Genomic DNA, 12,295 nt, shown 5'->3' with positions numbered 1-12,295 from the left:
ACCTCCTCCTTGATCAATACGAAGGGCACAGGAATAATGAGGACACTGATGCTTGCCATCTCTAGCAACTTTGCCAGAAGGTGGCGGATCCATAAAGCACACTGATGTCAGAAACAGCTCCTGTCACTGCACCATTCTGCCATTGACAATTGAGAGCAGGCTCCCACTGGGATCTGTCACCTGGTGTGCTGTCTGCAGATAATGAGCCTTCCCCTATGTTCTAATTAGTGGCATAAAACTGTTTAACAACTTTGGCTTTGGTCTAACATGGAATCAATTAGGATTAGCAGCTGAATAAAGAGTAAATTTTCATGCCTCTCTCACTAAGCCTGCATCACTGGTGAAAATCACTAACAAAACCCTTTGTTCCTTCCTAGGGTGGACAGAATAGCACAGACCTAATCACCGGCCTTCCTGTTCCAGTACAGGACCTGCTGATATCATTGCATTGCCTAATTAGTCTTTACACCACATGAATAGAAAGCAGCCTACTGATTTATTTTCGTTTGTTACATATATCTCAGCTCTCAAAAGGAAGAGACAGCAACTACAGACAGAGGCAATTATACGTCTGCCTTGTTTCTGGGGGACTAAAATCTCACATGAAGTATTGAGAAAATCTTTAGGAAAAAAGTTTCAGCATCATCCTCTTTACCTGCATATAAACTGCATCTTTATAATTGCTGTGATAGGGCATTACCCCTTTAAGAGCAAGATAAGCTGGGTAATCTCACCAGCATATAAAATAAAGCCCTGATCCCTGCAATGACATCCATGCAGGCAGACCTTGGCACCTATCACTGAATTTAACAGGCTCTGTATGGGTAGAGGGGTATGACCATATGGAACAAGTCTGGCATATCAGGGACTAGAGGGAAGTCAGTCTGGAGCAGGGTCTGGTGGAGGAAAGACTTGTGGGCACTGCTGTCAGGGTCCTAATAAAAGAAACCCACTTTGGAGATGGCTTATATCCTTTTTGTCTTTGGTTCTCTCTCTGGTGGTTAATGAATTGAGATTTGCTCTTGTATCCCTTGGAGTGTTTGAAATTCCAAATTGCAGGCTTTTGGAATCCAGATGACTTGTGTCACACTTGCCCTTCTGTTTAATTCCAATAGCTATGGTTTTTTAACCTTTTTATTTTGTTGTTGATGCAGGTATCAGTGCTTCTAAAAACAACTGCCCTGTAATAAAGTCAATCCCTTCCTGTCCCATTTTATCAATGGCAATACCACTGGCATTATATTCTATTGCTGTCTCTCTCAGGATTCTGAGATTACTGTAGATATCCAGAGGAGGAAATTGATTACAATGGACAGTTGCAAAGTCAGCATTTACCAAAAGCGACCACACTGTAATATCTGTGAAATCACAGTATTTCCTTTCTCTCAGAATAGGAAATAACTGCAATAACTCATATACAACTGGGAAGTAACTGATAATAAACACTGACTTCTTAGCAGAGGTTAATGCAACCACCCTAATTTTGCAGTCTGTGAAGACAAAAGATTCCCAGTTAACAAAACAGGCATATTGGATATTTGAGGGGAGGGAAATGCAATTTCAACCTGGGACAGATATGTAAAAAATAAAAGAGCTTGTCACATACTCTGACAAAGATTTTTCATAGAAAGTTCCACCTCTCCATCTTTTGGGGAACAGTGCATCCTGTAATAGCTTAGGTGGAGGAACTTACCTGTACACTGTGGTGGGTGGAGAGGTCAGTGTGTCGTAGATGAGCCTCACATGTCCTTGGTACAACTCCAAAGCCAAAGGGTCATTGTCCCCTTTGTACAATAAGATGCCATTGTCTTTATCTGTTGCTACCTGTGAAACATCAACAGTTAGGTGAGGATGCTTGAGTTAATAAAAATGGAAACACTAAACCCGTATCATATGGAAGGATCCTATATTTAGACTAACAACTCTACTGACATTTTTAAAATCAGATACAACAAGAGTATTAGCAATGCAAATTCCCCCAAACTCCCTCAACCGTTGACCGTGAGCTGAGAATTCCAAACCCATTCTATCCTTGGTGTCTCTTAAGACTGCCAACAAAGGTTTAGACTGTAATGGTGAGTTTTGCAAGGTGGACTCTAGGTATTGGACAGGAGCTGCTAATCTCATTTTATATAGGCTGTTCAGCTACCACTATGAGCTTTGGTCAGCAGAGTCAGGTCAATTCTGCAAATACTGTTCTGCTAAGAGCCATTCCCATTTTTAAAGTATTTACTTAGGCCCTTTGCAATGCATTCCCTGAACATTTGTGCAATGGAATTTTACTAGTGCAAATGTTCATGGGCTGTGAATTTTAAATCTTGCACTTTCAAATGTTAATGGAAATTGAACTTAAAACCCAGTTGTGAAAACCTCACATCTCACTAGGGAATGTGATTAACCGTGATGTAGTGTCTTTGTGTGAAAGAGCGAGTGACTGAGATGTCATTTAGCTGCTGGGCCTTGATACAAAAAAAGGACCTACCATAGCCACTAGCCCAATGTGCTTTCTTTAGTTCAAATGGTAGAGACCTGTATGTTAGGAGGTGAAGGGGCATGATTCTAATTTCAATCTTTCTCTCTTGAATCTCTAAGAGTGAATTGTGACTGTTTTTTGGCAGCACATGATTCATTTCACAATTCAAGCAACAGCTTGAATTAGGGATTTAGAAAGGCAAGGTACAGAGTAAATTAAGTTATCAAAATTGCAAACAAATAAATTTGAGACCATTTCAATCTGATCATGGACAGTCTGAACACAAAGAAAAACTAAAGTGTGCCTAATGGATTATACATTATAATTATTCACTCAACTCTAGTTATCACCAAGCCATGCTGAGTTCAAACTGGTGATCAAGCGGGTCAGTGTATAAGAACCTTCCAGTCCCTCCTAGATTTCCATCTTTAGTGTCCTAAAAGATACCCAAAAGCCTAAACCCACAGGTGATGAAACCACCTTCCCATGAGGTGCCCCTAAAAGTGAGAGTAGAAAAAGTAGGACAAGAAATACTTCGAACAAAATCTGCCTCAGAGTTATTTTTGCAACAAATATTGCAAAGGTTTTTTTTTTTTTTAGTAGCAGTTAAGTGGCAAAACTAAACAGTTAAATATTTTAATCTATTTTTATTTAAACAAACACTCTTCCTTGCCCCTTAGGAGAGCGTGATTTTCATTCTTTTATGAATATGTTTTCATAGGAAGCTCTCTTTAATGGCCACGGAGGTATCCCAATTTTACATTGTTGGCAATTAATTAGCAGAAGCAGAAACAATATTTAAACTGGAAAATAAGATTTGGGAACACCATCTGTGGGTGTTCTGTGTAACAAGCAGGCCTGGCCTCTGAGTTATTGCTGGGAGACATTTACTCCTTGTACATTTTACTTAAAGGGAAAATGTCAAGGGGTTCAAGCTCTGAACTTAGCCTCTGGCATAATGGAGCCCTTGAGAATATCAGACTTTCTAGAGTCTTTGAGAGACTTTCCTATGATCTGAAATGAGAGAATTTGGAAAAAATAAAAAGGAGAAAGTAATCTGTCTACATGGAGTGAATTGCTCTCTCATATAAACTGAGTATACAAACTTGTTGGCCTCTGCATTATCTACATCAGGGGTCGGTACGTTCGGCACGCGGCTCGCCAGGGTATGCACCCTAGTGAGCCGGGCCAGTTTATTTACCTGCTGACGCGGCAGGTTCAGCTGATCGCGGCCCCCACTGGCCGCGGTTCGCCGTCCTGGGCCAAAGGGGGCGGCGGGAAGCAGCGCGGGCCGAGGGATGTGCTGCCGCGGCTTCTCGCCGCCCCCATTGGCCCGGGACGGCAAACCGCGGCGAGTGGGGGCCGTGATCGGCCGAACCTGCTACATCAGCAGTTAAATAAACTGGCCCGGCCCGCTAGGGTGCTTACTCTGACGAGCTGCGTGCCGAACGTTGCCGACCCCGATCTACATCATAATAAAGATTCGTTATTTTTTAAAAAGCAACTTACAAAGAAATGCTAAGCAAATCATGCAATGTTAAAAAATTATTTATATTTTCAACTGGTTGAATCTTCAGGAGGTGAGGCCTTTGCTAGAGAGGCAAAATTCCGATCTTATGATCCCAGATGGTTCCTTTAGTCTGAAATAAATTCACCTATGATAGAAGACATTAATCTAAGCAGGTGGTGGTAATGTTGGGCCCAATACAAAACTTGTTAAAGTTAGTGGAAAGAGTCCCATCAACTTCAGTTGCCTTGGGATCAGGCCCTTCTGTGGTTTTTGGCAACACCCTTCATGAATATTATTTGTAGATTTTTTTTGTGGCAGACGTAAAAATTTACAATATTTTTTCAGTCAACAGAACAAACTTGGTAGAAACCATCTAAATAAGCCTTTGAAAAAATCAATTCTTAATCCTGAAATGTAGTCCCATCTTCAAAGTCTTTCCCACTGGTGTTTTGACTATGTTGAATTTACGCTCTCACAAGTAGTTCTGGAACATTACTTGCACCACCAGAAGCCATTTCCTTTCTAAACTGAGAAAATAAAGCAAAATGAAAGAAGACTAATGTGATAATCTCTCTTGCACACATATCCTCATTCATCACTTGAAATGCCATGCTTCTTTCATAGGGTGAGGCTGGGATAGTAGCAGTTCAGGTGCATAAGCAGTGGTATATGGAAGATATATATTATGTCACAGATTAATTTTATGTTTCTCTTTTCTCTTTATTACAAACTGTTACAAGGGGCAGATTTTTCCCTCTATTACCGTAGGCCAATGGAAAAATAATTATAATTCAAATGACATAGGCATATTTTAAAATTGTATTTGTATGTCCAAATGGCTTCCAAAAGACATGGATCTAATATTGGATTTAGTGGCTCCAATCCAAAGCATCTGTGATCCAGAAAATAAAAACAAATACTGCAGGAGAGGCATGGTAACCATACTGTTTATTTTCCGTCGTCTTCTAAACACATAACACAAAGCAAATTGAAGTGATCTAAGTAGACATTTAACCAAAATCTACCCACTTTGTCTAAGTGAACATGCATAGTAATGCCTGAGCAGTCTAATTTCTGGAAAAAGCCATTTCAAGAAGCATCTTTTTACAATGCTGTGCCCTACTATTAAACATTCACTGATGAAGGAACCTGTACGTCAGCAGCCAGACTGGGAAATTTGAAGATACCATCCCTGTTTAAACTGCCAATACCACCTTGTTATGCAAGTCTCAGAAGATAACAGGGTGGAGAGGTTGGGGATCAAACCAGGGACGGGACTATCTCAGTCGCTGCATAATGTGACAGCACAGTTGCAGAGCAGCCACTGTCACCTGCCCAACACGGCCCCAACTGTCTGCCATTATGTAGGTCAATAAATGCACTTCCTCTGGGATGAAAAGCACTGAAAGGTTATCTCTTAGAAGGACACTGGGCTGACAAATGAGCCATTACCTCTTCTGTGCAACATACCTGGAGGGAGATGTTTGCCTGAGGACGGATTTTGGCTGATGGCAGCTCAACATAGGAATCCTTCCCAACAAAGTTGACAGTGATAAGTTTCTCGCACTTTTGACCAGCGAAGCCAGCCAGGCAGCGGCAGACTGGTTCATGGTGTACTACAATGCACTGAGCCCCATTCTGGCATTCATAGTGGTCACAAGGGCTCGTCTGTAGCAGAACCATTGGTGGGGGATTTTCACAGAAGAGTCCGCTTTAAAGGGAAAAAAAAACACCTATAATTATCACAACCCTTTAGCACTCTGGCAGCATTTCCAGGATCTGAGATTCAAACACAGCATTGTATTGTGACTCCCCAAGTCTAATAAACCACATAGCATTGTGATTCCTAGCTGCTCATGGATATTTGGAGGAGGCCTCTTCAAATTACATGCATGCAAATAGGGTATCATTAGGCAAGAGACTCAGCCAAAACTCCAGATCTGATTCTCACCTTCCCCCCCCCCCCCCCCCCCCACACACACCGCTTTGAAACATTTCAGATTCAGACTTTGCAGCTTGAGCCTCTCTCTATTTTTACAACAGCAGCCATGAGGCCAAAGCCCTGCTTTTAAATGTTTTAAAAGGTCTACTTGTTTGCCTTACAGTAGGGCTACGTCTATACTGCAATCCGAGGTAGACATGGATAGACATATCCATGCTAGTATGGCTAAAAATAGTGGTAGAGGCTGTAGTGCAGGCTTCAGCATGCACTGGTGATACAAGCAAGCTGAGGACCCTCGGTACGTACTCATGTTGCTAGCCCAATGCTTACACTGCTGTGTCTATAGTGCTATTTTTAGCTGCGCTAGTGTGGGTGAAGCTAGCATGGGTATGCCTACCTGAGCTGCAATCACACCCCAGACTGCAGTGTAGACATACTCTCTATGTATAAAGTGTAGAAAAAAAAGAAGCGTGTGTGCTATCTCTAGCCATGTGAAACAATTTCTGAAACTTATCAAGACTAAGGCACTGACACCATGTTATTTGCTGGGCAGTTTCCTAATGATGCTGCTTCTAGCAGCCACAGGAACATCAGATCCCTCTTAGGTGAGCTTCTGGTTATGTTAAAGGACTGAAAAAGTTCTGAGGACAGTAAGGTCTGCAATAGTTAGAAACAGGCTGAAAACAGGAATGTCATATCTGAGCACTCATGTAAGCTGAGGTGGGGAGAGGGATATTCTGATCCAGATCCATACTTTGTGTCTGACTTTTATCTGTCTAATAGGCCAAATCTGTGCAACAAAACCATGCATACACACAAGAACTTTGGATCTGACCTGGCCTTTGAGGCTTGGGCCCACATCTACAACCATTGCTATGGTTCAGTTTCCTGTGTTGTTTCCCTGACTTCATTATGTCTGGAATTTGTTCCAAACTATTTGCTTTTTCCAACAATGATGAAACTTCATTGAAATATCAAAAACAATATTGTGGGGGTGGCGGGGAGGGAAGGGAGAGTGTAAAAAAACTGCAGTGATCTTACAATGTAATTCTACTTGACAAACTAAAGAGTAAAAAGCAGATTGAACATTTCTACCCAGTATGCCCACTATGCTCATACCATCCATGAGCACTGCTAGGCTGCCACATTAAGCAGACAGTTTGTTAATCCCACTGAGACGCTCAAGCAGAAAAGCACATCAATGCACCTGCTGTATGCCCTGAAGTTCCTAATTACAATAGCTTTCCAAAACCAACAAAACCTTTGTGCTAATGAATACAGCATAAAGTTCTGTGATCACTTGGAACCACTGGAGCTTGTGAATAACAAATGAAATGATGAAAAATCTTTGCTCAGTACACAGAGAATGCAAACAGAACTTTGCAGTTATGCATGCTCAGTGCTCAGAGATGCTTCACGTTCCAACCATGGTATCAATGTCCTTTTTGATAAGAGTTATGGAAGACATATGCATACACACAAAATGCTAGAATGCCCAGTACAGTTCTGGAGAATTAAAAGTCAACCTATCCTGCCGAATAACAGTTCTTATTAAAAAAACAAAACAAAACGTGGTTCGCCGCTCCAGGCCAATGGGGGCAGCAGGAAGCGGCGGCCAGCACATCCCTCGGCCTGCGCTGCTTCCCGCAGCCTCCATTGGCCTGGAGTGGCGAACCGTGGCCAGTGAGAGACGCGATCAGCCAAACCTGCGGACGTGGCAGGTAAACAAACCGGCCCGGCCTGCCAGGGTGCTTACCCTGGCAGGCCGCGTGCCAAAGGTTGCCGATCCCTGATCTAATACATTGTAGTTTTGTTTACCTGCAGGCGCTCCAACTAAACAAAACATCCCGACCCACCAGTGGCTTACCCTGTCGGGCTGGGATCCAAAGTTTTCCAACCCCTGAAATATAGGGTCGGCTTATGAAAGGGTCATACATGCTAGTTTTACCTATCCATTTTGGGGGATCAGATTATAAACGAATGGGCTAATGAAACGAGTATATATGGTAGTTAACATCTCACTCAACAGGTGGCATGAATGCAAAACACTCTAATATTTCACTGCAGTGATAGAATGATGCTGGACTTAAATCTAGTGATGTTTCAGTAGGCAACCAACTGGGCCATCTTGGTACCATACAATAGAGGTATTTGTATCTGAGGAAATGTGGATGGGTCAAATTCTGAGGTCTATCGAAGCTGGATTTATTTGAGAGCAGAATTTGGCCCAGTATTTTATAAACAGAAGAGTAAGTAAAGTACAAATATTGATTACATTTTGGATTCTTCATTTGAACCTGCTTCTGCAGCTCTCCTGCTTTCACAGCCAGTAGGAGGGTATCCCTGGTTTGGGGGAAATGCAGATGCAAGAGGGAACCTCCGCTTTCCTTTTTTTTCTTACAGTTAGTTTCCCGTCCTTTTCTTTGGGCAAATAAGCTTGAAAGAATAAGCCAATGGCTAAGGGCTGCAAGGAGTAAGCAGCTGAGCTCTACCTACTTCAGGAGGCAGCCAGTGAGACCTAATGATCTCCTCACCCCCATCCACACACAGTGTTTATACAAATGGAGTCTGCTAAGTTTGAGTTGTACCACAATAATCCTCTTGTTAAGTCTCCCCCGAATCCACAGCCTGGCCCTGTACATGGCGGCGTCATCACTGCAGACAGGAATCTATTACATAGAACTGCGAGGTGGGAAAAAAGGTGGCAAAATACTGTTCAGCAGGCCTGGCCTGCAGTGCTCAGGCTGCCTCCGCCTACTTTACAACGTGTATCACCCCTGGGGATTCCTCCGGTCCAAGGCCAGAATGACACAAAATCCAAATATACTAATGTGGCTAAACACTCTTTCTTCCTTGTCAGCCACCATCATCTCACTGGGCTTTCCAGGATAAACTGCATTTCAACACTTTTCTTATTGTATTACCAAATGCTTCCCTCATCTGCCACACAAATGTAGTCGCATTACACAGCCGGACTCCACATGTGCACAGAAGTACTGCCTCAGAGCGAATTCTCTTCTCTTAGGGAACAGTGCCGGAGAGAGCAATAATAAATTAGGAATCTGTTCCTTTCCCATTGTTTGGAGCTGATGCATTGTGCTTTCGGGGGGTCACAGTGATGGGATTTAGCATGGGGTGAGGGGAACATTGCTCTTGGAGCCCTCTGACTATCTACCCAGACAGCATAGTTTTGCAGAGGGACTGGACAACCTATTAATATGTTTTCCCGTTTAAACAAAAAAGTGTCCTCAAAACTGTAGTCTAGGAGGCAGCACCGCCACTTATTTATATTTTGCTCCTGAGGAGTATACTGAGCACGTTGCTAGCATAGCATTATGTTCAATTCATCAGCGGAAACGAGGGAGGCCAGCTAGAATTTTCTGAAGTGGGGAGTCCTTCCCAGGGAAATTGTTCCCTTTTCAAAACTTGGTTCAGTCTGGTGCATGCCAAAGACAAAAATGCACTTTAAAACATTCCTGATGAGTATCAGGCTAAAAAGTTCTCTCTGGCAAGTATGAGTTAGCTGTATCTGGAGAAGGGGTGCCACTCCATCTGAGGCAAGGAACCCAGTCTTCAATTGGGTAGTGGAGTTTTTCCATGAGCTCTAGTTACTCCCCACAAGCCCCTGCCCAATTACTTTACTTTACACCATTTTCTACAGTGGAGTTATTTGAGGTCCAGTCTCCAAGAAGGTAAGGGAACAAAAAGAGTAACAGTGCTGTCAGAAGCTAACCTAGATACACAAAGGAACACTGCTAACATGTCAGCTTGCTTGCCAATTTAACCCAGCTGCTACAGTAGCTCATACCCATGGATGCGGAGGCTTGACTGATTATTAGTACTCTTGTCAGTTGCAGCCAGGGAACTAAGGAAAGCTGGAGGACTAATCAAAGCAGATTCTAACACCAACCTCTACAACTGCTAGAATGGACATGTTCAGTTAAGAGACAAAGTGGGCAAGGTAATATCTTTTATTGGACCAACTTCTGTTAGTGAGAGAGACAAGCTTTCGAGCTACACAGAGCTTTTCCTCAGCGCTGGGAAAAGTACTCAGAGTGTCACAACTAAATACAAGTTCGATGTGACCTCACCCACCTTGTCTCTCTACTATCCTGGGACTGACACGGCTACATTAACACTGCATACAACAATGGAACATGTCCAGTTAGGGCAGTCTCCTAGTTTCATTACGTGTCAGACTGTCGTCTCAAATCAGGACTCTTGTGATGGGCTGGTGAATGCTCTAACAGGGCAGTTGGAAGTGAACCTGTAACCAGGGCCAATTCAGTGGGAAGCTACCACTGCTGTCCTAGTGTCAGCTATAACAGACTCTTTAAATGTCTTAGGCTGTCCCACAAGTTAATGGTTGTATTAGTATCTCAGCACTTAGTCCTTGTCTAGCCTAGTGTCAGCTGTTCTGTTTTGTCTGAGAGAAATAATTCAGGTAGAAGAACACTAAGCCTGTATATTTTCATGTGAATTTAGGAAAATCACCTGGCCTATACCAGCCTCCACTAACAAAGAGGAAGTGCTACAGGAAGCTGTTTTGCCTGTGGTCAGTGTCTCACTCAAAGATTTCTAAAGAATTCTAATGCCCAAATCTCCACATGAATCACTGGGTAATTTACTCCTTGCAATCACATCCCATTTATTGGCTGTCTCAGTGAGCTGTAGCTGTTCAGCTACTAGCATCAAAAAGTTACACTACACACAAGTACAACAATACAGACTAACACGGCTACCCCCGATACACTACACACAAGTGTTTGTCAGGGGCTTTTTGTATCCCAATGATCGGACGTCAAAGTCTGGCCCTTCTTGTCCAAGCTGCCTGAGTCTAAGGAGGGCAGGAGTCTACGGGGCTGTATAATCCTTATTTATTTGAATAATCACTGTTGAATTTCCTGCAGTGAACTATCACAAGGGGGAGCTCTGAAACAGCCACACAATGGAGAAAAACACCAACATGGTTTATGTAAAGCTCAGCAGAGTTAATATGTTTCCCCTCTGAAGCAACATTTATCAGAACAACACTGCTGTTCCATGGATTGCTAAAGGGAACATTTGACAAGTCAGATTTTGCCCAATAGAGTTTCATGAATTGTAGAAACAGTTTGTCCACAGGGTAAACAAATCATACTTTGGACAGAAGACACACAGAAAACATTTCAGGAAGAAAAGCATATCAAGTATTTGAAAATCACATTAAGTAATAAGCTATCTTAAAGCACTGCATATAGAGCAACTATAAATTAGTCCCTTGTTCAAATATGCTTCCTCAGCAGAGGAATATGAGTTTTAACCCCACAATTACTGTGCTGTCCATGTGACCATGATGTACAGCACAGTCTGAATCTCAAAGCTGCTAGGGAGCCATGCATTTATTACAATAGTATAGACACAACTATTGGGAGAATATTCTGTACATTCACTGAAATTCTTTCTGATATTTAGCCAAACATGTCTGTGCTCAGTTTCATCTCATACTTCCTTAGTTATCTTTCCTAGGCCACCTCAAACCTTCTCTCCCTCTGTCAGTATTTAAACATTTGCAAAGTTATCTTATCCCCGTAGTAGTTTGATTCCTGTGGCATATATCACTGCACATCTTGCAAATGCACAGGAGGTGATTTTACATGCTTGCACATCACAGATCTGAACTCTGTCCCTCAACATGTTTGCAATTACAATCTTAACAAAAAAAGTCACACTCCAATTCAGAACTGTGTGCTTTGAAACTACAAAAGGCCAGAGGCATGAAAAGAATAGTGAGCAGATAGTTTTTGTTAGCAGAATTTTAATGCTCACTATGAAAAAGATCAGATACTGTTCTGGATGGGCAGTGAGAGTGGACTAACTCCAAGAGCTTAAGGCAAATTCAGTCTCCACCGCCCTGTCAGCCCGTAAGCCTCTTCTGAGACTACTGGGATGCGAGTCAGTCAGTGATCGTTGTGCCAGTGATATGGTGATGTGGATACCACTAGGATCTGAACTGAAACCACCAAACTCATTTCACACAAGTTGGCAGTAGAGCTCGCATCTACATTTCAAGGCAATTTATAAGAACTATATGAAAAATATCAGAAGCTGATTTCTAAAAGAGACCTTCCTCACAGTGATTTATTCACTGCATGGAATCATAGGAATTTGGAATCAAAGTTTGAGGGTGGTGGTGTAGTCAAGGGCAATGGACTGAAGAGCAGGAGATTTGGGTTCTGGTTATTCATTTGCAATGTGACCATAAGGAATTCCCTTAAGCTCTCTGTGTCATTTCCTCCTCTGTAAAATGAGGCTAATGCTGCCTACCCACTTCATCCTATGGCTGAAAAGTGCTGTATCAGGGCTAATCATTAGAGCTGTGCAGAAAACG

The 12,295-nt window shown here is 42.5% G+C and overlaps 1 protein-coding gene across 2 annotated transcripts in view; it reads right to left on the bottom strand.

The window, feature by feature from the left end:
• The window catches only part of SLIT3 (slit guidance ligand 3), a 793,796-nt gene that overhangs the window by 45,758 nt on the left and 735,743 nt on the right, over positions 1-12,295 (bottom strand). For both annotated transcript variants that reach the window (XM_005295705.5, XM_065554865.1), the window contains 2 exons: positions 5,454-5,694; positions 1,694-1,824 (listed from right to left, as the gene is read on the bottom strand). In XM_005295705.5, coding sequence (XP_005295762.1) covers positions 1,694-1,824; positions 5,454-5,694 — 372 coding nt within the window. The remainder of the gene's footprint in view (positions 1-1,693; positions 1,825-5,453; positions 5,695-12,295) is intronic.

The sequence above is a fragment of the Chrysemys picta genome, chromosome 8 (genome assembly GCF_011386835.1).
Source record: "Chrysemys picta bellii isolate R12L10 chromosome 8, ASM1138683v2, whole genome shotgun sequence".
Classification (NCBI taxonomy): Eukaryota; Metazoa; Chordata; order Testudines; family Emydidae; genus Chrysemys; species Chrysemys picta.
The sequence above is the reverse complement of the archived record's forward strand: the minus strand, read 5'-3'. Positions and strand labels throughout refer to the sequence as shown.